Genomic DNA, 27,808 nt, shown 5'->3' with positions numbered 1-27,808 from the left:
TACTCCCTCTTCACGAGATGGTTAAAAGAACGGGGACGTAACACCCCCCCCCGTAAGAACACTTAGGATGGAGACTGCCATGGAAACTGCCATGCAAGCTATTAGAACTGAGACAGCTGTGCAAACTGCTGTGCAGCCTATGATTCCTGTGCAGCCGGAGACGGCTGTCCAAGCCTCTGTACCTAGACCTACTCAACGTACGGTTTCGCTTCAAACATACTTACCGCTCAGACCAGGACTCATATTGCCAGCACAGCGATCAATTTCGTTGCAGACTGATATGCCACTTACGGCGAACCAACCGTTGCTCTCCGTTCTCCACCAGGCAGCAACACAGACGACTAAGGAACCAGTTAGGGTGACCTCTACAGCTGTAGGCAACTCACCTGTTTCATCTAGAGAAGACGATGATGATGATGATGATATTGAGGAGGACTATACCTCAGACTCAACGGAAGGAGATCCCGAAAATCCAGAGACTCCTTCACTCCTGGATCCAGATTCGGATGTTGCAGCAGTTCTCTCAATTTCTCCTAATGAGGAAATGAAAGGTTACCATCAGCAGGTGGCAGAAATGGCTCGAGTCCTGGGTCTACACCTCAAAGAAAAAACTCCTGACTTAGAGGACCTCGTATATAATATGATGCAGTCTGCCGCGGGCCTCCAGCCTGTTTACTTGCCTATGCACCTGCCTATGCTGCCCCATATTTCAAGGGTGGCTAAGTTGGCATGGGAGGTATGATAGACTTCAACACCTACTTCCAAACGATTGGAGGCTCTATATCGGATTCAAGAAGAGGAAAATGCTTACCTGGTGCACCATCCCGCTCCAAATTCTCTGGTAGTAGATTGTGCGACAACAACTAAAGGCAGTAAGCGACATACCACACCAGCAGATAAAGAAGGCCGCAAGTTGGACATGCTTGGCAGGCGAACTTACTTGACCGCATGCTTGTTGATCAAGATAGCTAATTATGTAGCATGTCAGACAAGATATACGCATTCCCTCTGGGAGGCATTGTATGATCAGCGCGCTGCGTTGGAGCCAGGGGAGTTTGTCAAGAGGTTCGCAGCGATATTTCTGAAGACAACTGCAGCCACCTGCCAACAATTGGCAAACGCGAAGCACCTATTTGAATCCGAGTCTCGGACTCTGACCTCTTCTGTTGTTCTAAGAAGGCATGCCTGGTTGCGTGCAATGGGTCTCCAACAGGACATGAAGGATTGGATTGAGACACTGCCATTTGATGGTGCTGGTCTCTTCTCTGACAAGACAGATGACAACATGGAGCAGTGGAAGAAATCTCGGATTACAGCTCGATCTTTCACTAATTCCAGATATACTGGAAAAAACAGATCTTACAATCAGTATAATCAGTACGGACAGTATCAAACTCGTCAAGGCTCTTATAATCGTTCTGATAGAAGAGACTTCAAACGAGCTTACCAACGTTATGGCAGTAACAACAGGCGACCCTATTACCCGAGGAATAGGGCAAATCAGACTTCTCAAAATAAGAGAACACCACAAGCGAAGCAGCAGCTTTGATCAGCCGCTGAGCCCACCAACACCAAGCAAAGTACCTCATCTAACCAATATCAAGCATTTGAGTACCAGGAACACCATCTCCTTGAATACCGCCAGAATAACCATCAAACTGGCAAGCCATGCCCATATTACATCAGATCAGTGGGTCCTGCACATAGTTTCGACGGGATATGCGCTGGAATTCAAGGAATACCCGCCATTCCTGGGAGTGAAATACACTCCGGAGACACCGATAATGAGGGAGGAGGTGCAGAAGCTCTTATTGAAGGGAGCGATATCACCAGTGAGGTGGGCTTTCAGTCGGACAGGATTTTATTCTCGTTACTTCCAACTCCCCAAGCGCGACAGGGGCATAAGACCTATAATGGATCTGCAAGGCCTGAATCAGTACATCGAGGTACAAAAATTCAGAATGAGAACGTTGCAAGCCATCCTACCGCTTCTCCATGGGGAGAACTGGATTGAAACACTCGACTTAAAGGATGCGTACTTTCACATAGGCATTCAGGAGCATCATCGCAAGTATCTGCGCTTCACCATGGGGAGTGAGATTTACCAATACAATGTACTTCTGTTCGGGCTAGTCACCGCCCCCAGAGTGTTCACAAAATGTGTGGCAGTGATAATAGCCCATCTCAGAGTGCAGGGTGTGTCCATATATCCGTATTTGGATGATTGGCATCTGACAGCCGAAACAAAGGAACAATTGCTGGGGCACATAGACAGGGTGACGAATGTGCTGGAGAACCTGGGAGTGCAGATCAATTGGGAGAAATCCTTTCTCAAGCCAGCAAAGTGCCTGCAGTACATTGGCGCGCAGTTGGATATGTCAGCCCAGAAGGCATTCCTCCCAGTAGCTCGGTTTTCCCGTCTGCGTGCCCTGATTTACTGTTGTCAAGAGAATCCCATACAAAAGGCAAAGACAGTACAGGTACTGTTGGGTCTGATGGCGTCCTGCACTACCACAGTCCTGTACACGAGGTTATGGATGCGCAAGCTACAGCTCTGGTTTCTAAGGGCCTACAAGCTGAGATCCGAACCTCAGTCCAAGCGGGTTACTCTTCCACGGAAAGTTTTGGATTCGCTGAGTTGGTAGTCGAATATGCTCAATGGCATTCGATTTCGCACAAGGGAGCCCGCGTTGACAGTGACATCCGATGCCTCCATGCACGGCTGGGGGGCACACTTGCTGCACCACAGAGTTCAAGGAGTATGGACTCCAAAGGAGAGACTTCTGCACATCAACTTCCTCGAACTGATGGCTGCGTTCAGAGCCCTGGTCACCTTTCAGGGAGAGCTTGTTGGGAAAACTGTCCAGTTACAGATGGACAATACAACAGCCATTGCATATGTCAACAAGCAGGGCGGAACAGTGTCCAGGTCTCTATGTGATCTCAGTCTGCAGTTATGGCACTGGTGCATCCCGCTCGGGATTTACCCCGTGGCCATTCATATCAAAGGCAGCATGAACTGTCTAGCAGACTCACTGAGCAGAGACCTAGTGTTGGAGCAGCACGAATGGGAATTGCATCCAGAAGTGCTGGATCAACTATTCAAAGCTTGGGGCAGACCAAGGGTGGACCTATTTGTGACCACCGAGAACAGCAAGTGCAAGCATTATTGCTCCCGGATGGGAGTCGGACCACGGAGCAAGGGCGATGCCTTTCAGTATCTCTGGAGCCAGGAGCTGTTTTATGCCTATCCACCCACGCCCTTACTGCCCAGGGTGGTGGCCAAATTCCTACACAACCAAACGAGAGCAATAGTGATTGCGCCATGGTGGCCAGGACAGCCATGGTACACATAGCTACTCAGACTATCGAGAGGGAATTACAGGAGACTCCCTCAGTGGGCAGATCTAGTCACTCAAGATCAAGGCAGGGTGGTACACCCCAACCTGTCTGTACTGAATCTCACAGCGTGGAGGATAGGCTTCTGAAGAAGATCCTCCTAAATACCCATAAGCAGTCCACGAGACGAAGCTACAGGGCGAAATGGCGTAGGTTCGTTGCACATGCTGCCTCCAAAGGCTATAACCCTAGGGAGGCAAGTCTGAAAGCCGTCCTTCTCTATCTGACCACTCTGAAGCAGAGCGGCCTAGCAAACGTGTCTATTAAGGTTCATATGGCAGCGATATCGGCGCACCACGCTGGATGGTACGGCAAGACAGTCTTTACCCATCCACATTGTAAGGACTTTTAAAGAGGCTTCAATAATATCCTCCAGTGTGACAGCTGGCCGAGAAGTGGAGCCTCTCCTTAGTTCTTTCATCTCTGACGGAGGCTCCATTTGAGCTACGGCATCTCTAAAACACTTGACCCTAAAAACTCTGTTCTTAGTGGCAGTAACCTCCGCCAGACGAGTAAGTGAACTGCATGCACTTCGTATTGACAAACCCTATACAAAATTCTATCCAGAAAGGGTTGTCATGCGCTTGGATCCTGAATTCTGGCCTAAAGTTGTGACTGATTTTCATCTGAATGCCGATATTGTACTACCTACCTTTTTTAGGGATCCGACATCTCCCCTCGAGCGTGCGATGCATTCGCTAGACATCCGACGGGCTCGTCTGTTCTATTTGAAGGCCACGAGTGCTATACGTAAAACACCTCGAATGTTCATAGACCTACAGGGGAAGTTCAAGGGGTGTTTACCAACCCGACAGAAACTTTCCTTTTGGTTGGTGGAGTTGATTAAACTAGCATATGACCAGCAGGGGGTCAGTCCCCCAAAAGCAATTAAAGCACACTCTACTAGAGCTTACGCCACGTCGGCAGCACATTTGGCTGGCATTCGTTTCGCTGACATCTGCACGGCAGCAACGTGGTCATCACATCAGACGTTTGTGAAACATTACTCTATAGATCTACGAGCAGCAAAGGCTGCTGACTTTGGACGGGCAGTTTTAAAGAGGGTGTTACAGTGACTGGCAGATTATGCCCACCACCAGTTGGGTAGCTCGCAACTCACCCACTATTTATGGATGATGGAACCACTATCCAGATAAACAGGTTGCTTACCTGTAACAGATGATCTGGTAGTGGTTCCATCATTCATAACGCCCTCCCTGCTGTCCCCAAGTCTAAATGACAAGCCACTGTAACAGAAGCATCGTACGGCCATGTCGGCCATCAAGAAACTTATTGCAGAGACGCCCAACCGCCACTAGAGGCTACTACAGTCACGTGCGACAGGTGGTTGCTGGCGTCGCGAGGAGCTAACGAATTCTGCCTGAAGCTAATCTGCGCAGGCGTAGAACCCACTATTTATGAATGCTGGAACCACTACCAGATCATCTGTTACACGTAAGCAACCTGTTTTTTTGTGCACACCCCTACTAGCAGGGGCATAGTTACATTTAAACAATGGGGGACAAATGGGCCCAAGGACAAACGTACAATGGGCCTCTGAGGGAGGAGAGCCCCGTGGGTTGGGTGTCAGCTTGCTGTTTGCTCTTCCCCTTGAATTTCTCCGAGGAAGAAGGCAGGGGGCAGGGGCTCATCTTCATTTTTTGTCCCATGGCTCACTCCAATCTTGCTATGCCCCGATTACTAGCATTCAAAGAAAAAAATAATAATCTGAGGGGACGTTTAAATAAAGTAAGTATTCTATTAGACGAACCAGTTTAAAAAATGCAATTGGCTAAAAAGCCTTGAGCATGATATATCTCCAGGTAGTACTCACACTTGCTGCAATCGATCTTCAGAGGCTTTAAGAAGCCCTCTTTCCTTCCACTCAGCTGGCTCTTGACTATAAGCTCACTAAGGCATATTGCTCATGACTTTCAATAGGATGTCACGTTTGCCTCACATATGTATCTAGCTGCCTTCTCCTCTTTTCGACCTTGTGTATAAGATACTCATGCTCTGGAGCATAAGTAACTGACTTGGGGATGGATGGATGAACATATAGAATGTGCATATGTTCCTCCTATGAAAATGATTGTCAACACGCTGCAGTGCTCCCATGTGTGTATGGCTGGGGGTCAGTCATGAATGAGGTCTCCATTGAGTTTTATTCCAATAGTACCATCTGTACAGCTGTACCTGCAGAAGAATGGACCATTCTTCCAATATTAAATATTAACCAGTATATCCAGGACCAAGAATTATTCTTCCCAGAGAGACTGCAAAATGTTTACATGTTTAATTTGCTAGAATTTCTGTTGGCTTTGATTCAGTATCCTGTAACCATTAAGATAAGGATTTTTTGCCATTAGCATCTGTTGGGATCTCATTATATTTCCATTTCTTTTGATCATATTAATTTTACTGTCCTCAATAATTTTTTTAGCCTGGAGCTGATAAAGCTGATCGTTTATACGAGGAGCTAACTGATATACAAAAAATTATGGGGGTTTTACAAGACTATCTGGATGATTATAACATAACAACTGCTAAAGAAGTGAAGCTTGTATTCTTCCAAGATGCCATCGAGCATGTTTCAAGGTAAACCCGTTATGCTGCCATTAATTTAATATTAATGACACCAATACATTATTGTACTTTAAAAAATATATTAATAAATATCAAAGGGTATACATATTTAGCATAAATAAGTAGTTTTCCATAGTGCAGACACATTGTCATGTGGTACATAGTTTACACAAAGAAGTTCATTATTGGTATTTAAATCTTATCTCCTATGGCCTGGTTCATGTATTTATTGTGTAGTGATCCAATTCCTGTGATGGGGAAGTGGGCACCCTTCCACCTTCACACACCTAAGGTACTTTATACACTTCATGCTCAGCCTTGTATCTCCTTTAAATTTTTTTATAAAATTCCCTGCCTCCTGAATATCCATGTGATATTCATGTCCAATATCACATGAATCGGACCTACACACATACATGCCTCTGCATAGAGTGGGGGGGGGGTGTCCAGTTGTGGCTCTCCAGCTGTTTTTGGCCTACAACTGCCAACATCCCCAGTCACAGTGGCCAGTAGCTAGGGATGATGGGAGTTGTAGGCCAGAATCAGCTGGAGGGCCACAGTTGGACACCCCTGACGTACAATGTCCATGTGATGCATTATCACATGAATTGGACCTGCACACACATATGCCTCTAGCAGGAAGGATCCAACTGCAGCCTTCCATCTGTTTTTGGCCTACATTTCCTATCATCCCTAGCCACAGTGGCTAGTAGCCAGGGATGATGGGAGTGGTAGGCCAAAATCAGCTGGAGGGCCGCAGTATACTATAGTATCTCTGTAGGGATCAAGGTGGATAAAAATCAATGATTTTTTTAAAAAAATAAAAAAAATCAGATTTTTTAATTTAAATTGGGTTTTGGTTTTTTTAAAATCAGATTTTTAAATTTAAATCAGATTTTTAAATAAAATGCTTTTGGGGGGGGGGGAACCTATCTAAATGTAGTTTTCTATTTAAGATACATTATAGTCCAAAGGTTTTTCATCATGAAATAAGGCTTAGTTTTTAATTATGTAGCATGAGTTTGTACATATGCAATGTTTAAATTTTTTGGTAAATGAATTCTATTAATCCATTCACAATGTCATGCTCTTCCAGAGGTTTCTGAAAGATTATTTTGGCCAATTTTTCTATCTAGAAGAGGACTAAAAATGAAACCTTCATCTGGTTGTAAATATTAAGATTATACCAGCAAGTTATGTAAAAAACCATGTTAAAAACCATGATTTAAATCTAGTCTTACTGACTAGTGATTTAAATTGTGATTTAAATCAATTTGATTTAAATCAAATCCAACGTGGTAGGGATCCATGGTCCCTCACAACTGGGTCTTCTGCGCCTGTGCAGGAGGCCCGTGGAAGAATCTATAGTTCCGTATAGGCTTTCTTCTGAGCTTTAAGGCGTAGTGATATCAGAGCCTAGAACGCCAGCTGTAGGGAGCCTCCCTCTTCAGTTCCTTTTCATCTGCCGCTTGTGCTGCCTCGTGAAAGATCTGCTCCTGCTCCCTTGTACCTGTGAAAAAGTGAATATTGTTAGTTGGACTGTTTTCTTGATTTTTACTTGGACTGTTTTCTGACTACTCTCTATCGAATTCTCTGTGCTTTGACCTGGACTGTGTTTTTGACTATTCTTCTGTCTCTTGGATTTACTGCTCTAGTTGGATTGTTTGATCTTGGACTGTTTTTAACTGCTCTCTGGACTGTGTTTCTGGACTTGACAATTTATCTATGATTAGGCTGACCTTGAGTAGTTTTTTTGGACTTGGCTATGTCTCCTCCTAGAAGTTTTAAAAGGTGTCCATCCTGCAGGGGCACTATGCCCTCCTCTGATGGCTATATCAACTGCCTCATATGTTTGGGGGATAGTTATAATACCAGTACCTGCAAGGTCTGTTTGTCATTTAAGAAAAAGACCCGTTTAAGCAGGGAGTTACGACTGAAGGCCTCTATGTATAAAGATATTCTGTCCGGGGACCCCGAGGCTGAGGCCACCATTGCTGCCAAAATCTGCGCTCTCTAGCCTCTCAGCACAGTTGGTGTCCACTGCAGCACCGACCCCGTCGACATCCACCACGTCTTCAAGTGCGGGTTTTAAGAAGCCCTTTAAGAGAGGCCATGAGCACTCCCAGAAACATAAGCATGACCAACACCGCTCATCTACAGGAGAGCCACACAAGAAGCATGAGAAGCACACTTCATGCTCGACACCAAGTTCGATGCTCTCTGCTTTGCCAAAGTCACACTCAACCCCGAATTTGACACCTAAGTCATCACTGTCATCTACCATTAAGACTCTGTTGCCTTCTTCAGCGCAGCTGACCACCTTGTTTTCACCTTGGTCTCCATCTTCTTCCTCCAACGCTGGGAGCTTCAGTTCTAGCCCTTTCAGCATCGAGGGACTTCAGCACTCCGAGACATTCTTCAACATCAGTGTGCTTGGTGCCTACTCCACCAGCATCGACCCCTTCTCTTTTGGCTCCAAGGCATTCGTTGTCTTCGACTCCTGTCAAAGCGAACAGCCTTTCACTGTTTTGATGTTGACATCAACTCTTCGGGCCTGAGGTACTTGCTCTCACTAACATTGAGGACATCGGCCCTGGCGTCAACGGTGCCTGCAGCAATGTCAGCGTGGACCTCTCTTGGTACCGAGTCAACTGCTTTTCGTCTCTTGCTTGTGCATTCGGAGGCAACTTCGCACATTGTCATCTCCCATGAGTCAACACCTGCCCTGTCTCCTTTCCACCTTTCGCTGTTGCAGCCTGCTACACCTTCTTTGGACTCTCTGGCACTGGCAAACCTACTTCGACAAGAACTGGAGCACCTACTTGGCTCTGCAAATTCAACACCCTCGGGCTCCACTTTCAAGGGTTTCACTTTGTTCCAAGAACATGACACTGATGAACCCAGCTCGCCTCTGCCTATTCCCAAAACTCCTATGGGTTTCCCTTCCACCTCAATGCCGGTTTGCCCATCGGCTGTGCCCTGAAAGGAACGCTTCCACTTTTCTGCATCCCATGTCCCAAGGGACCCCCTGGAACATAGCAGCTCCCCAGGGGCCTTTGACCCACTGCATTTGAGGGCAAGGGAACGTTTCCACTCATGCTCCTTTACAGCTCCCCAGCATTGCCATATGACTTCCAAGAAGAAAGGATCTGGATAGTGATTCCAGCCGCATCCATAAATATGGGTTCTGCGCCTGCGCAGACTAGCTTCGAGTAGAGTTTGTTAGCTCCTCGTGACATCCTCAACCACCTCCTGCACATGCCCCTCCATACTCATAGTGGCAGTTAGGTGTCTCCGCTTCGGTTTCTTGATGACCGCCTCAGCGTTCAGACCTTCAGTTTGTTTCTCAGCTCCTCAGTAGTGATCTATTTCATTTTTGATACATCTATCGGCTTGACCTCGGACCAATCAACTATTCTTTGCCTTTACCCCTGAAGAAGAAGAAGAAGTAGAAGAAGAAGACAACAATTATTGGAACATGGGCTTAGGTCAACAGAACGGTAAAACGGCGGCAGCTTGTTTAGCTATTTGGTGCTATTAATGGGATAATTCAGTTAGACCAAGGACTGCTTCTGACAACTCTTAATATTCCCCTTTCCCATGAGTAGAAAACCCAGGGAAAAGGCCATCTTTAAGAAGTGCAAGGGCAAACTCCCCTCAACAGATGGCCACCAACTCTGTCTGTTGTGCCTAGGGGAAGGGCATACGGCGGTGGCTTGTGACATTTGCTCAGGCTTCTCCAAACAGACCCTGAAAAATAGATCGGCATGCTTAAAAGTCACCTTAATGGAGAACGCGCTTCGCCCATCGCTGTCAACTTCTAAGCCTGCTCCGGGAGCTGCCACACAATCACAGTCAAAACTCCCAGTGTCAGAGCAGCCACCTTCAACCTCAAGCCATGAGGCCTGCTTCAGACTGCCAGACGCCCCACAGTAGAGCCGCAAGTGGAAAAGTAAGCCACCTTCGGATGTTCCACCTCCAAAGAAGCACAAGAAACAGCACCATAGCCCGGCTACAGAGGCTACTGCACCCCCAATAGGCCTGCAACAGTTGCGGCCGCGACATGGAGTGATCTCCCTGGTGCTGATGCCAGAGCTGTCCCCGTCGACACCGTGCTTGGTCTTGATTTTGAGGCTTGAAAAAGAATCACACAAACATGGCCACCGCGCGTGAGAGAGAGCCTCCTTGGTGCTGACAGCACACTCTGGAGACCAGCTGGAAAGAAATTGTTGGGGAAGCCTGCTCATCCAAAGACTTCAACATTGACGGCTTCAGCATCAGGGCCAATGGGAAAGACAACACCAAGAAAGATGGCTCCCTTGCCTTCAACCCCAGAGAGTGCCACGGCAGAGCCCTTGAGGCAGATTGAAGATCCCGCAGAGAGCACTGGGGTGCCTTTCAGGGTGTTGGAGACTGTCATTGACGTTGAGAGCATTGAGGCACTTTTAAGGGTGTCAGAGACTGTCATCAACATCGATGAGGATGTCGACGTCGATATGGATGTAGATACTGAGAGTCCATTGAGAGCCCCGACGAGACCTCAGACCTGGATCATCATGTGGTTTGATTTCTTCAGTCTGAGGAAACAATCCCATCGACTTCAACCTTCAGGGGCTTCTTGCATTCTGGCTTCAACGTTGATGACAATGTCAAGGATCACCTGATTCCTTCAATACCAAAGACCCCCTTGGCATCGTTTGTGAGCCCTGCCAAGACACCGGGCTTGCTAGCCCACGGGGTGCGAGGACAATCCTTGTTGCCCAAAGAATATTTGCTGTTCAAGGAATGGCAACTTCGGAAGCAGTGGCGGGCACATACCATGACACAGGTGACGCCTGAGAGACAGCCTGAAACACAGCCAGTTAAAGACTCTTCAGTCCAAATGGCTGGATTTCCACTACCAAGGCCGGCAGCAAGAACAGTGTCTATTCAAGTGAGTTTCCCACCATTGCTATCGTGCACAACCACGCAAGCGACTCAGGCCTTGACTACAAGACCAGAGGGTAAGGCAGTGCCTGCCTCAGGAGACAAATCATCTCATAGCGGAACACAGAGTGCTGCTCACCCGCTGGCTGACTATTCTGAGTCCTCGGATGCCTCGGATGAGGACAGTTATGCCTCTGATTCGACCGAGGATGGTGGAATGCCAGACCCTAGCCAGGATGTATTGGCGCCTCTATCTGTTTTCCTGACAGAGGAGCTGGAGTTGTACCATCAGCAAATTTCTGAGATGGCGTAGGTTCTAGGACTGGTCTTAGGACATAAAAATCCAAATCTGGACGATCTGGTCTATAATTTTATGAAAAAAGCTTCTGGACTCCAGCCTGTTTACCTCCCTATGCTGCCAGTCATTTCTAAGGTGGCAAAATCTGCCTGGGAGATAGTACAGATGTCTATCCCTACCTCAGAGAAGCTGGAAACGCTCCCCTCAGGATTGAACTGCACGATGCGACCTGCCCTCTTCAGCTCCTATGCTACAACAGGCTGCTTTGCCTGTCCGTATTTCCAGCAGAGCTTCCTGTTTCAGTAGTGGGCAAACTAGGCTCCCCTATGGGTTCACCCTTGGCCCAGGACTCTCTGCTCCTCCCGAGTAGGACTATGAGAGCAATACTAGCTCTCAGGAATCTGAAGGTGTTTCCTGTAAATGTATTTACAGGCAACCTGGCATCTCTTTGTGTGTGTTTGTGTGTTGTTGTTTTTAAAGGCTAAAAGGAGTCTATCCTCCCCCTCCTCCCCCCATTCAGTACAGGTTGAATCAATCTCAATTGGGCTGATTCAATTCTACTTCAAATCAAATCGTTGCTTTTAGGGGTCATCTTTTAGGGGTGATTCAATTCAAATTCAAATCGCTTGAATCAACCAGATTTGAGTAGAATCAATTCAAATACAAATCGATTCGCACATCCCTAGACGTTAGCCCTTTAGTTGATGTATCAATATCTAATATTTTTCAGGTTTAGTAAGTTGTTTTTGGGCTGCTTGGATATTTTGTTGAGAAGACAAAAAAGAACACAGTTGTAGCAAATGTAGGCAAGTAAGATTGAAATCTGAATTTTTTGTTATATCTGCTCCAAGTAAACTAATGTACCATTATGATACATATCTCTCACTCTGAACCAATTATCCTTTACCATATTATACCCTGCAAATATTCCTGCACATAAAGGATGGTCTACAACCAATAAGTGGAGAAATGGAGGGGGGTAGGCAAGACTGCCATCAAATCCCCATAGTTGACTTTAAAAATGGATCAAAAGTAGAATTAATGATTTTTTTAATAAGGTCAGCATGAAATGGTAAACTTTTAATCTGTTTTTTCAAATTCACCATGGCGTTCCAAGAAGAATTATAACATCAATTCTATACTGACTACCATTCCCACAATATTTCTCAGCTGTCAAGCTTCATAATACAAATTACAGCATCTCTCATGGGTTGGGTGGCTATTCATCAGCAAAAAATGCAGTAAGGGCTCTGTGTTGTCTGGCCATCCAGCATCATTGCCTATAGGAACCAGAAATCAAGGTGGTATAAGTTGCCATCTGGCAATACTCTTAATGAATTTTAACCTCTCTAAGCTTATGTTCAATTTTCCCCATAGAATTGCTCGGATGATTCGCCAGGAAAGAGGAAATGCCCTACTTGTTGGTGTTGGAGGCACAGGCAAGCAGTCTCTTACTCGACTTGCCTCTCATATTTGTGGCTACAAATGCTTTCAAATAGAACTAAGCCGTGGTTATAATTATGATACTTTTCATGAAGACCTTAGAAAGCTATATAAAATGGCAGGGGTGGAAGATAAAGATATGGTTTTCCTTTTCACAGACACGCAGGTATGAACAACTGAAATAAAAATGACATTCATTTGCTGCTGAAATGATATCTATGTAATAAAATGCTAGTTGATCTATACAATATTATTTATACAACCAAAATGCTTCATTAAATAAATTCAAAAGTTGGAGAAAGAGTAAATGATTTATAGGAAAGCAAGTGAACATTTTTAGTAATGTTTTAATTAATATTTTTAGATTTAGTATTTTCACACTCTAAGCTGCCTTGTTAATGTGTCATAGATATATTCTTTTCTAGCACCACTACCTGAAATCATTTCAAAAACTGGATTTGGTTGGGATTGATCCTGGGACCTTCTGCATAGAAAGTATGTGCTGTACCACTGAACTATATGCCTTCTTTTAGAACCTAAAAATGTACTTTCAATTAAATGAATAATAGATGGAACACAATAAGAGAAACGCTTCTGCATATGATATTTTATTTGAAAACAAGAATAAAATACAAAGTAGAGACCAAAAGTAAATATGGCTCAAAGAGAGGCAAGGCATATGAATTTTTGATATAAAGACATTTATTCCAAATAAACATAGGAAGACCTGCTGCATATATATGGAACTGCTGGTCCCTTACCACCAGAATTGGCCAGTGTAAAAGGCAGAATGTAGGTGCGACTAATTGTAGACAGAATGATTATGTAAAATGTGTTTGGCTCCTTAGGACAATTGCAAAAAGATGCACTAAAAATAAAAAATACTCAGTGAAAGAGGTTCAGAATAAACAGATGTTTTTGCAGCCTTCAGTATACAACTTTTGCTGTTCTCAAACCAAATAGTAAGAGAGAGATGGCAGCAAATGTAGGGGACATTCACATGACATACCTGGCGGGTAGAAGGCTTCTAAACCTCATCTCCCCCCAACAATTGTTCGTTGCTTGGTGGGAGCACGGAGCACACTCCAACACGATCCGCCCTGCTCCATGCAGCGCGGAGCAGGGCAGGTCTATCTGAGGCTGCTCATTGTCCTGGCCTCCATCAGTCCCACAATGCACTGCATAACATGCACAATGCATTGAGGGATTCCCTCAAGAGACCGGCGCTCTAGGTCCCCATTTCTGTGTGCGGCCAGGCTGGAATCAGCCCGGCTCACATGAGCAAATAGCACACAAGCACTCGCTCCCTAAAGCTCACCTAGCAGTCGGACTAAAAAGCTGGGCTAGGCAGCACTGGCCTGCCAGGATCAGAGCCAATCCCAACAGTTCTCACGTGCAGCCTAACCCAGGCTGGGCATCCCTAGCCTAGGGGTTAGGTTGCACATGATATGCTGCTGGATATGAAAAGCAAAATGAGCATTGATATTATTATGAGCATTGATATTATCCTCATATGCTGCTGGAATGAAAAGCAAAATGAGCATTGATATTAAAACTTTCAAAGATCACTGCTTCACACTACTAAGTCATGGATCAGCAGCTAAAAAAATAAAGATAAGCCCATTGTATGGAGATGCAGATTTGTGTACTACTGGTCAGTGTCCATCTTATTTATTATTTCCTTATGTAAACCGCTTTGAAAACTTTTGTTGAAAAATGGTATATAAATATTTGTTGTTGTTTGCAGAAGCTAAAGTGGTATTCCACATTTAGATTGTACATAAGAACAGCCCTACTGGATCAGGCCCAAGGCCCATCTAGTCCAGCATCCTGTTTCACACAGTGGCCCACCAGATGCCACTGGGAGCCTACAGGCAGGAGTTGAGGGCATGCCCTCTATCTTTGGGGCAAGAACATATCTATTTTCTATGTTATATTATAAAGTGCTGTGTACATTGATGGCATCCTGCTGCAGCAGCTATTGCTACTGCTACTGCTGTTGCTTATTTATTTATTTATTTATTTATTTAAATTATTTATACTCTGCCCCTCGTGTACACTACTGCTCGGGGTGGCTTGCTGCTGCTAATTATATATATAGCCCCCAGTGAGGCACTACCTTGGCGGGGTTGTGGGGCTTGTGTGCTCTGGGGAAGGTGAGAGCTATGCCAGAGGTCCAACCATTCTGGACAGGTCTCACCAGAGAAGCCAGACGAAGAGTGCCTCTCCCATCAACAATATGGTGAGACGTAACTTTAATAAATCTATACTGGATCGGTCGTCGCCCGGGTCAACAAGAACCACACCAGGTGCTATAGTCCCTGGACATCTGGTGTCATGGGCTACAGGACTCAGGATCTTCAGTTGGTCAACCAGGGCTGGAGACAGCAAAGTTACTCGAAGAAATGTCGCTTAACAAAAAAATATATACAAAAAATGCCAACAAGGAAATAATGATCTGCTATTACAAGTCTAGTCCAACTAGAAGAGTTTATTTAAAAAGAATGTAACAAATTTGGAAAGAGAAGCATCCAGATACAGAAATAACTGAACAAAGGCTAGCAGACCAGAGAAGATTCATAATAAGAAATAAAGTATTCACAGGAGTTGAGCTGGAAGAACTGCAAAGAACAACACAAGCTCAAGATATGGAAGAAGAATTACCACCAACTGAAGCAGTTGCTTAGGCACAGGTGGAGGAGGTGTTGGAAATCGAGGATACCACTGTTGCTGAACTGTTTCAAAATCAAAACCAGGCAACCTCCCCTTTGCCTTCACCTCAAAAACCCGAATGCCGTTTAACAGAAAAGCAACAAGAACTAAAGCAAAAAATAACTGAGCACATGAACCAAACAACCACCAGGGTTCGACTTCCCGCTCTAAAAACAGTTGCCAAAAAACAACTTGCTCAGGCATTAAAAGATATCAATGCTGCACTTGCAGAAATAACAACCAAGAATTTGCAAGAAACAAACCAACTAATGTACAGTGCAGCAACAATAACAACACAAGAGCTCGGATATAAGATCAGTGGACCTGTCAAAAAAGAAAGCAGTAAATCACCTAAATGGAAGATTAGATTAGAAAATAAAATCTCCAGGCTTAGATCAGATGCTAGTAAATTGAAAGTTATGAAGGACAAGAAGCTGAAGAATGAAAACACCAAACAGTATCTGATCCAAAAATACCACCTAGATTCAAGGAGAATTGGAGAAGTCCTGGAAATAATAAAGCAGCAAATAACAGCAGTGTCAAAGAAGATTAGCAGATATGAAGCCAGAATTACACAACACAGGCAGAATCTCCAATTCCAGTCGAATCAGAGACGTTTCTACCAAAGCATAGAAACTGCAAGAAACGTTTCTACCAAAGCATAGAAACTGCAAGAAACGTAGAAACACCAAATAAAGAAGAAACAGTGCTATTCTGGGGGAAATTATGGGACAATCCAATAGATTATAATAAAAAAGCAGGCTGGATGAAAGAGGTCAAAAAATGTAACCAACAAATGCAAGATCTAATAATAACACCAGAATTAATAAGTGAAAGAGCAAAGAAAATTAAAAATTGGACTGCGCCAGGCGACGATGAACTGCATGGCTTTTGGCTTAAACACCTAACAAGCCTTCATAAACAACTATCAAAACAGTTCAATCACATTATGAAAGGCGGTGATATTGAACAATGGCTAACAACTGGGAAAACTCATCTCATTATGAAAGACCCAGCCAAAGGTGCAGTTCCAAGTAATTATAGACCGATCACCTGCCTGCCAACCATGTTCAAATTATTAACTGGAATAATAGCAGTTGAAGTGATGCAACACTTATTAACTAACAAACAGCCTCCAGTTGAACAGAAAGGAAATTGCCCGAACACTAGAGGCACAAAAGACCAGCTGCTGATTGACAAAATGATTTTAGAAAACTGCAAGAGAAGAAAAACCAATCTAAGTGTTGCATGGATTGACTACAAGAAAGCCTTCGATTCATTGCCTCACACATGGATACTAAAATGTTTAGAAACAACTGGTGTCAGCAAAAACATTCAGATATTTATAAAAAAATCAATGAGCATGTGGAGTACACAGTTAACAATCAATGGCGAGACACTTGGACAGGTTAGCATTAGAAGAGACATTTTCCAAGGGGACTCACAATCCCCTCTATTGTTTGTAATCGCCATGACCCCACTTTCACAAATACTAAACAAAACAGGCCTTGGATACCAAACATCTAAAACATCAAGTCAAATCAACCATCTGCTGTACATGGACGATCTGAAGTTGTATGGAAAGTCCCAGTCAGAAATCGAATCACTGCTAAACACTGTTCGTATATTCAGTAGCGATATAGCAATGGAGTTTGGACTAGACAAGTGTGCTGCATTAATAATGAACAGAGGGAAAATAAGAAAAACAGAAGGAATAGAACTGCCCAATGGAAGCAAGATCAAGAACCTGGAAGAGAAAGAACCTTACAAATACTTGGGCATTCTCCAGGCTGATAACATCGCACACACTGAAGTTAAAAGAAAAATTGGAAGTGAATACATCAGGAGAGTTAGAAAAATCCTCAAGTCCAAACTCAATGGTGGGAACACCATACAAGCCATAAGCACCTGGGCTATACCTGTTATCAGATACAGTGCAGGAATAATAGACTGGACCCAGGCAGAGCTAGAGATGCTAGATTGTAAGACCAGGAAAATCATGACCATCAATCATGCTCTGCACCCCCGCAGTGATGTAGATAGGCTCTACCTCCCTCGCAGCTCAGGTGGAAGAGGAATGCTGCAAGTCCATCAAACAGCAGAGGAGGAGAAAAGAGGCCTTGAAGAATATATCAAGGACAGTGAAGAAGATGCACTTAAAATGGTCAAGAACTAGAAACTATTCAACACCAAGGAAACAAAACAGGCCTACAAGAAAGAACAAGTCAAGAACTGAGCAGAAAAATGGAAAAATAAGCCCCTGCATGGTCAATATTTGCATAATATAAGTGGAAAATCAGACATCACCATGACCTGGCAATGGCTTAAGAATGGTTGCTTGAAGAAAGAAACAGAGGGTTTAATACTGGCTGCACAAGAACAGGCACTAAGAACAAATGCAATAAGAGCAAAAGTAGAAAAGTCAACCACAAACAGCAAGTGCCGCCTTTGTAAAGAAGCAGATGAAACCGTGGACCACCTAATCAGCTGTTGTAAAAAGATCGCACAGACTGACTTACAAACAAAGGCATGACAAAGTAGCAGGGATGATACACTGGAACATCTGCCAAAAATACAAGCTACCTGTAGCCAAGAATTGGTGGGACCATAAAATTGAAAAAGTTGAAGAAAATGATGATGTAAAAATATTATGGGACTTCCGACTACAAACAGACAAACATCTGCCACACAATACACTAGATATAACTGTAGTCGAGAAGAAAGAAAAACAAGTAAAATAATCGACATAGTAATGTCTCTTTGCCCCTGCTAACTGGGCAAAGAGGCACCTTTTACCATGGTGATTCTCTTTATTTAGCAGGGGCAGAGTAACTGGCCCTATCCACCCCCAGCACAGTACTTCCAGTGACTGTAGCTGGGGTCTATTATTATTATTATTATTATTATTATTATTATTATTATTATTATTATTATTATTATTATTGCAGCAATACCAGGGGATAGCAGAATAGAAGAAAAAGAAATAGAAAAAAATCACCAAATACAAAGATCTACAAATTGAAATTGAAAGGCTGTGGCAGAAAAAGACCAAAATAATCCCAGTGGTAATTGGCGCCCTGGGTGCAGTCCCAAAAGACCTTGAAGAGCACCTCAACACCATAGGGGTCACAGAAATCACCATCAGCCAGTTACAAAAAGCAGCTTTACTGGGAACAGCCTATATTCTGCGACGATATCTATAACAACAGCAACAACATCCTCTCTAATAAAACGCTTGGTGTCCGTCCGTGGACGGACACCAAGCTTGTGTTCGTGCCTCCCTGGCCTGTTCTGGGCATGCGCGGAGCGCATGCCCAGAACAGAGCAGGGAGACACGACCACCAGCACCCGGCGGCCATGTTGGGTGGCCAGAAGCGGCCGCCCAGAAGAATCCAGGAAGAGGCGACGAGGGGAACGGCGGGGCTGGGAAGAGGCGGCGAGGGAAACACAGGACAGAGGCGACAGGGAAAGAGGCGGCGGGGGAAGCCGGTCGAGGTGGCGGTGGAGCCACCAACGAGGCCCCCGCCCGCTCACAGCTGCCGCCTCCGACCGCTCACCCGCCCTCACAGCTGCCCAAAATGAAGCCGGGCGAGTTGGCGGCAAAGCCGCCAATGAGGCCCCCGCCCGCTCACCCACGTTCCCAGCTTCCCAAAATCACCTTCCCTGCTCCCCCCCAAAAAAGATTAAGGGCCAAAATGGCCCATGAGAAGGCTGCCGCCCCCGCCTATCGCCCTCCCGCCCACCCAGCTGCCGGAGCCCACCTTACCCGCTCCAGCCCGAAGGAGAAGAGAGGAGCTCACGAGCATGTGCATGTGCTAAGTCACTGCCCAAACTGCCGCTATGGACGCAAAGGACGCGTCCTTTGCACCCAAAGCGGCAGTTCGGGAACAGCCTTTGCAGAGAGAGGAGCTCTGCTTGCGAGCTCCTCTCTCTTTCTTCAATTAAGGACTTTCTTCACCCTCCTTACACAGGCCGGGGTAAGGTGGTCTTGGAAGTTGGGAGGGAGGGTGGGAGTTCGGCGGAAACGGCGGCGGCAGCATTTCCTTTTAAATGATTTCTTCGGCCTCCCCTCGGCCCCCGTTCCCAGCCTCCATCTCCGAAGAGGAAGATGCGGCTGCGACAGCCGCAGGAAGGCAGAGGCAGTGGCGGCACCAATGTATATATAACCAACACACATACACACAAAAAAGGAACGCATAAAGTGGGGGGGAAGGCTAGCGCCCATTATTATAACGGGCTTAAAAAAACTAGTTGACAATAAAATTCTGGCATCCCAGGTCCTTGGGAAGGACTCTATGTCTGGATAAAACAAACCTGTCAATAACACCTGTCTGACTGTGTAAACAAGAAGAGAGAGATAATAATAAATTATAATAAACAAACAAACAAACAAACAAACTTTTGTGTGGACCAGGAATAAAACAGAGGCCTCAGACTTTACTCCATAGAAAATATTTTGTGAATGTGAACCTTTATCGGAAAGCAAAAGGAAAGCTGAGACTCTACAGATTATTCTAAAAGTGTAAAATGACAACAGCGTTGTGTAGTGGTTAGAGTGCTGGACTAGGACCGGGGAGACCTGAGTTCAAATCCCCATTCAGCCTTGAAACTAGCTGGGTGACTCTGGGCCAGTCACTTCTCTCTCAGCCTAACCTATTTCACAGGGTTGTTGTGAAAGAGACACTCAAGTATGTAGTGCACCGCTCTGGGCTCCTTGGAGGAAGAGCAGGTTATAAATATAATTATAATAATAATAACCAAAATATTCCCAGTGGTAATTGGCGCACTGAGTGCAGTTCCAAAAGACCTTGAAGAGCACCTCAACACCATAGGGGCCACAGAAATCACCATCAGCCAATTATAAAAAGCAACTTTACTGGGAACAGCCTATATTCTGCGACGATATCTATAACAATTGACAATAAAATTCAGCCATCCCAGGTCTTTGGGAAGGACTCGATGTCTGGATAAAACAGTCAATAACACCTGTCTGACTGTGTAAATAAATAATAATAATAATAACAGCAACATCTTACACGACTCTAAGACAGGATAAAAGTAGTTTGACTATCACTTGAAGCAATAAACAATATAGCTAAAAAGTTACCTTTGTTTGAAATAAAATATATTTGTATATTTATAACCATCTAGACTACAAATGCCAATGCAGATGTAATGTTAAGGCAGCAGCTACAAGATTACTTGCTTCCTGACATCCCAGGCCCTATCCTCTCTTGCACAAATACCCCCCACCCATCCCTTTCTGCATTTGGTGTTTGGTGGTGTTTACATGCAATACTGAAAGCAAAGAGGATCCTGCATGGGAGGCAAGGAAAGGTGCAGGACTCATATGCTTTGGTCTTTTGCTCCCCATCCCTATGTATGATTTCAGTATTATACGATTCCCGGACTGAAGGAGTTTTTACTGCATTGGATAGAATTTTGGTTCAGAAGCAAAGTGTTTGGGCAGCTATTCCTGCAAAGCTGATTCACGCAATCAAGTTTCTAACAAGATAATTGCCACAGTCATGAAATAACTTAGTTTTGTGAAATGCTTGTCACTGCTTATCTTTTTTGTTATATAAACACAGTAATTGTCAATGGGAGGCAAGCTTGGCAAATGATAAGGTTATCGCTTGATAATTATTACTACTGCAACTCATCTTGTGAATTAGCCTTCACCAACTGGAGAATTGTTCATTTCGTTCAGTCTGACATCCTTTTGAAGAGAAAGGAATCCATTTGTTTCCCTTGTAAAATTCATTTTTCCCTGGATAGATGGATGGATTCACTCGTTTCACAGAGTTTGAAGTCTATCAGAGAATTTGAGCAAAATCAGAATCTCACTCTAATTTGAACAGAAGGGAAGATCATGTTAAAATTTGCAATCAGAATCTGCAGTTACACACTTTTTGAATAAGTTAATTATGTGTGAATAAACTGCATATCACTGGTAGTGAGGAAAATATCAAATGAGTACTGAGACAAAAATTGTAAGAATTAGTCAAAATTCAAAGAATTATGAGGCAGATATGAATATTTGTAGTAGTAGAATGTAGCAATAGAACAAACAGCAATAATCTTGAACACCTACTGAAAAATGAGGTTTTAAAAACATTCTAGAAGATTACTTTGGAAAAAAGCAATTTTGGTAAGCAGTCATAGTGATTAATCAGGAATATCCCAATGTTGTGAGCCTGAGTGTTCAGGCCAGTGACTGGGAGGCACTTCAGGCATAAATGGTGGCAAGGGAGAAAAGGCAGAGTCATTTGAGGGAGCAGAACACTTTAGAATGGCTGAAGTTGGTGGAAGTGGAACCAGGGTCACAGGCAGGGATTCTGACTTCAGAACCCTCAGAGAGCAAAATAGCTGCTCTGTGCCCTTCATTGAATTTAAAGGTAAAGGTTAAGTTGTGCTGTCGAGTCGGTGATGACTCCCGGCACCCACAGAGCCCTGTGGTTGTCTTTGGTAGAATACAGGAGGGGTTTACCATTGCTATCTCCCACACAGTATGAGATGATGCCTTTCAGCATCTTCTTATATTGCTGCTGCCTGATATAGGTGTTTCCCATTTTCTGGGAAACATACCAGTAGGGATTCAAACCAGCAACCTCTTGCTCCCTAGGCTAGTTAATTCCCCGCTGCGCCATTGACTTTACCCTGCTATTTTGGGGGATTCAGAGGCTAATAACTCAGGAAATCCTGGGTCATCCCCCCCGCCCTGCAAACAACATAGATCATGCCTCAGCATATACTTGAAATTTTAAAAACATTTAAATAGACATTAAAATTGTAATATATCTTATCTAATGGCAAAAATATAGCTAACATTTGTTTTCTAGCGCTCAAGGATCCATTTTTAAACCTGCCATTTTACACCAGATCTGCTCCAGATTTGGAGAGCTGGTTTCATTTGTCACTTAGTTGATATCTGCAAATGTTCAGGCAGATTAGAGAGCTAGTTTCAGTTTTGAAGGGCTGCAGTTGTAACTTCATGTTAAGGCTAAGACAGACAGATTGCATCCTGCCATTATAACAAGAAATCAGGTGAGCAATAGGTGCTGCAGCTAATAGTTTGAAAACAGCTCAACTGATTGATTTTGAAACTTGGCAGTGTAGGAGATGTGAGTTTGAGCATTTTATACTAGAAATGACAAGGAATTGCTTATTTATAGGAGTAAAGTTTGATTAGTTTGACAGGTTTTTGTCATTTTACTTTTCTCATAGACTTTGCTGGGGTTGGACTTTATTGGGTGATTTATTTGTTTGTACTGTGTTCTGTCTTTGGTAGACAGGACCTTAACAGCTGCAATTTTCTGGCATTTTGGAGCTAGAGTGACCGTGGAAAGCCCTTAACACAGTATGAAAATACAGTAATGTTAATGGAATTATAACCAATTGAATTTTCAGGGCTTATAATGGTAAAATGCTGAAGCAACTTCTTATCTTAACTCTTTATCTTAAGATAAAGAGTTAACAAAACTGCATATCAGCAGAGAAGCATTCTTCAGAGGCTTCCAGAGGACATTCAGCACAACTGAGATAGGACCTTCCCCTGGAACAGTAGGCAAAGTCCTTCACAAGAAGCTTTTCAAAGGGAGTGGGCTGCCCCAACCTCCTAGACCAGCCCTGCCTATTGAGCCAGGTTGATAGGGTCTACTCGGAGCTGCTTCTGAGCTCCATGATAGCTTCTTGTTGCTCTACAGCCCCACCCAACACTTCCACCTAAGGCTGGGAACCATTGCAGGGATTGTAGTGGAGCAGGTATTCAGCTGCTGTTCAGTGATGCTACTGTCTAGGCCTAGGTGATGGATCATAGCATTCCCCTCAACTGCAATTAATGGCCCTGTTGGACCCTAAGCAGCTGCAACCTTGTGTGGCAAGACTTCCAGCATGGTGGAAGGCCAGACAGCATAGACCCCACAAGGCAGAATTTTGGCACCAAATTCAAACATCTCTCTGGTGTCAGAGGAGGCGAGTACTACCTTCCTGCTGGTTTCTACTCAGCCTTTCCTGGCCCATCCTGGGGACAAGGCCTACCCCCAGTTTACACAGTGGGTTAAGACTTGAGCCACTCAGGAGGCAAAGAGGGCTATTCTGGAATGCGGGTGGGGGGGAGAGCCATACAATCATTCTAGATCCTGCTTTTGCTACAAAGATAGTAGGGGAAGAAAAGGAATGCATAAGTAGGATGTTCCAGAAGCCAATTGTTCCAGAAACAAGTTATTGACATTAAAAGGCTTCCTAACAGCAATACAACACCTCTTGGATATTCAAGCCAGTTCTTCAACAGTACATCTGCTCCAGGTCCCCCCACCCCCTGCTTATTACCCAAGTGGAATTAAGACATGAGAACAACTCTAGATTTCAAGTGGCGGGACAAGTACCTGACGAAGGGGTGGGGGAGAAACACTTAAAGATAGAGACCTTGAGAACTGTAGCTGCCTGCTTCCACGAATGGGACTTCCTAGCATCAACCAACTGGTCTGAGGCTTAAATCTGCATTCCAATTTGAGACACACAGAGAAAGTACCTGTGTTTTCTATTACAACTATCATTGCAATCATAGCTTCAATATGACTTCAGCCCCTCTGGTATTCACCAAGATCCTTTATATGGAGAACATATTGATCAGGTCACTATCCAAGGAAACAAGGCTAAGAGACACCTTGGACTGCGTAAGAACTCACAGCTTCATGGTGAACTGGGAAAAGAGCTTCCTGTGTCCACTTCAGAACCATGGGCATCTGAGAGTGACATGCTTTGTCAGGACATCTCTCATGGTATCCTGGAAATACAAGAAATACAAGGGCTGAGCTTCAGCTCCACAGCGAGAATGCCTACTTGGCTGTTCAGCACTCTGCACTTTCCTCCCAGTGGGCCTACTAAAGAGGAAGGGTAGACCAGCTCAGGTGCCTCCATCTTTGCTGGTTCAGCAGCTCTGCTTAAGAGTTCATGCCTTCAGCTGCCCTGCTGCCTCACTCCTTGCAGGGTCTGCGTACTATGGACTGTGAGCGTTACTATGATCACAACACTGTTTGGATGCAGAGCCCATCTGGAGGATCAAATGGTACAAGGCACCTGGTCCACTGTAGAGGCATCAACCAGTTGGAGTTGAGGGTGATCAGGTTAGCACTCTGGGAGTTTCAAGATGTAGTGACCAGCTGCCACATCCCTTTGCACACCCAGGCCCCAGTGACGGCAGGACATGAATAATTTGGAAGAACTATGGCCACTTTATGGATTAAATTTACAAACAACCTGCAATGGGGAACATACTAAATAGAGTGGTACCACATGGTACCACCTATGTGGGTCAGCCTCATAAGGAGAACTTCCCAGAACAGGGCTAAGGAATGTTTCTTGATTCAGCCCAGTTCCAGGTCCGGACACCACCACAACCACGAGGTTTATCCCCACTGAGGGGAGGCCAGCGTGCCCCACACAACACAGGCCACAAAACACTGAGTTGTCAGCCCAGCCAGCATCTGAGTGGGGCAGTTCCCAGCCCAAGTGCTGCAAAACCTGCAAGGGCTGTTCCTTGGCTTCCCACTCACCTTAATCGGTCCTCCAGTCAAACACCAATACTAGATAACCTACCCAGCCTGCACTCTCCTGCAAAGTGACCAAAACATCCTAGCAATGAAACCCTGAGAATCAGTGAGAAGTAGGTGAAAAAGGCCACCCCCAAAGCAGCCAATTGGGTGTGATGCCAAAAATTCCTACTTGGCCCCCTAAAAGTGACCAGATAACCCTCACTGAAATGGGATGTGCAGGCAGGTGCCTTGCAACTGAGAGTGAGTGAATGGAGCCGGCCACTTATGCAGCCACGCCCTCGCTCCATCAAGTGCCAGGGGAACAAAATGGCAGCCCACATGTCCATCAATTGGTCCAGGCACATAATTTTGCCCCCTGCTTTACCATGAAGTGCGGTAGCGGGGAGAAGTAATCCAGGCAGACATGACAGCAAAGGTATATGTAAACAGACAAGGAGGGTTATCTGTACATGGATATGTGCAACCTGCTGATATGGGTGTAATGTCACCTTCTCTCCCTTTAGGAAAAACATCTGGCAGGGTCAGCCACCAGGCTTGCCAACTGGCACAGCAGGACATTGGTAAAGGACTCCCAGTGGACAATGAATCACTTAGTTTTCCAAGAATTCATGCAGTGGTTCAGATGTCCAGCTATGGACCTCTTCACCACAGAGGACAATGCCCAAGTACAGATATTCTTCTGTACATGAACAGTTCCTAATGAAATGGAAGTCAAGGATGTTCTAGGTTTCCTTCAGACAGGTCTGGACAGAGGGTTAAGTGCAAACCCTTTGCAGGTGATGGCTCTCGACAGTATTTTTAACCATGCATTACAAGACTGATTCCTGTGGATGCAGACTTTGGGAGGTGGGTTTTGAAGCAGGTTATTTCTTATTGATGTACTGATTCTTCTGGCCTGCCCTGGGTAGTACTGTTCTTTTACATCCTGATTGTGTTGAATGCCTTCTGGGAGCTTCTGCAGTAAGGATGATTTCTTACTATGAATTCCTGTTCTCAGAGGCCCCTGAAGGGCATTCAGTCTACCTTTCTTGTCCAGGAAACAGTGTGCTGGAGATGAGAAATGGTCAAGGCTTCTGTCTTCACCTATTGTGTGGGAGTTAGCCAGGGTTTCCTGATAATGTACCTCTAACTGTCTCCTTTATTTCCACCCCTTCTGTATCACCGGTTGTATGCAGTGTTCTCTGATTTGGCCGATTGGTTCCCCCCCCCCCGCTTTAGTTCCAGTGTTGTGAAGTTGAGGGGTGCTTTTCTCATCCAGTCTGATCCAGGAGGGTGGGATGACCTCTTCCACTAGAGAAACCTCCGGTGAAGGACCCTGCCTACTGTTCCAGTGGGAGTTGCCATCCTAATCGTGTTCAGTGCCCTCCAGCAGTCTCTGAGAACAGGAATCCTTGCTTAAGAAATTACCTTTTCTAGCTCAGCTTTTGTTTTTGTTTTTGTTTTTTGGACCTGCTAGTTTTCTATAAGTAAGATTTCCTTAAAAACAAAGGAACATTTAGTCATGCAATCCTCCAATATGTGTTCTGAAATGGGGCTGTCCATATGATGAAGTTGTTTGCATATGGGGCCTCGGTTCTGCTGAATATATGATATGGTCCCAATTCTCATTTAGAACAGTTTAGGATCACTTATTACATCCAAGTGATCCTGGCTTATCAAAAAAAAAACCACACCAGGATTGTTCAGTTCAGCTGTAACATGTGATCCTGGCTGGTCCGACATTGGAAGAATTTTTATGACTCTCACATGCAAAGCACACATATCTGAAACAACTCTGTCTCTGGATTGGAGCCTATACTTATACATGGATTCATTTTGGAGTGAATGCCATGTTTTTCATAAATAGAACTAAATCACTGTTACTTTTATTTTTCTGACTGTGGCATTTTCATCCAATATTTATAAAACCTGCAGATTGTTGTAGAGGAATTTCTGGAAGATATAAACAACATTCTGAATTCTGGAGAGGTACCTAATCTGTTTGAAAAAGATGAACTGGAGTTTGTTATGGCAGCTACTCGACCCAAAGCAAAAGAAGCTGGGATAGCAGAGGGCAACAGGGATGAGGTAAGAGACACTTTATAAATATTACTTAAAATACATTATTTAAATCTTTATTTTGGTACAGATGAAGATATTGGTCTCATGGTACATAGGTTTTTCATGTATTGTATAATTACATGTGTTCTGTAATTATAATCTCTGAAAGAAAATAGCTTCTAATGTTGCTAGTTTTCTCAGCCAATATTAGAGCATTGATCCTAAGAGTGAAAGATGGAAATAGCCCATTAAGTCACTCAACCTATTTCCCCACTAGCTCAGAATTTCTGCTTTCAGTTTGTGTACTCAATTTTATTTGTGCTAACAATTTCATTAAGTTCCTGATTTCTTCTTTTTCTTGAATTAACACGTGTGCCTGGCTTTTCTCAGGTATTTCAATACTTTATTAACCGAGTCCGCCAGAAGCTACATATTGTTCTGTGCATGAGCCCTGTAGGCGATGCTTTCCGAGCACGGTGCCGAATGTTTCCATCACTTGTGAACTGCTGCACAATCGATTGGTTTGTTCAGGTAACTAATTTCAATCCAAGAGTCTTGATAAACTGTACAGATTAGACATGATTCTTTTGAAGAATATGCGGCCTGCTGTCTTCAGCTTCCATTTCCCTGTTAAGTTTATTTCCTTCATTTTGTAATTTTCCTTCCTTTAAAACTCACTGGCTATTTTTCATTCAAAATTCATCTCAAAATATCATTTTATGAGCAATTTGGTGGCCTTATTAGGCCAAACTCATATCAGTTTTGTCCATTGCATTGAGAGATCCTTCACCAACCCAGATGATAGTCAGTGCTGATGAGAAGCAAACATGCTTAACAAAGATTGAAT

General features: G+C 44.4%; 1 protein-coding gene across 8 annotated transcripts in view; it reads left to right on the top strand.

The window, feature by feature from the left end:
• Positions 1–27,808, top strand: part of DNAH6 (dynein axonemal heavy chain 6) — a 353,767-nt gene that overhangs the window by 184,722 nt on the left and 141,237 nt on the right. For all 8 annotated transcript variants that reach the window (XR_008315406.1, XR_008315407.1, XM_053291993.1 and 5 more), the window contains 4 exons: positions 5,843–5,997; positions 12,587–12,818; positions 26,836–26,988; positions 27,352–27,492. Coding sequence is in view for 6 of the 8 variants with exons in the window: in XM_053291993.1 (XP_053147968.1) it covers positions 5,843–5,997; positions 12,587–12,818; positions 26,836–26,988; positions 27,352–27,492 (681 nt within the window). In the remaining 2 variants the exon portion in view is untranslated. The remainder of the gene's footprint in view (positions 1–5,842; positions 5,998–12,586; positions 12,819–26,835; positions 26,989–27,351; positions 27,493–27,808) is intronic.

Source organism: Hemicordylus capensis, chromosome 2 (assembly GCF_027244095.1).
Source record: "Hemicordylus capensis ecotype Gifberg chromosome 2, rHemCap1.1.pri, whole genome shotgun sequence".
Classification (NCBI taxonomy): Eukaryota; Metazoa; Chordata; class Lepidosauria; order Squamata; family Cordylidae; genus Hemicordylus; species Hemicordylus capensis.
This window is presented reverse-complemented; position numbering and strand designations above follow the sequence as displayed.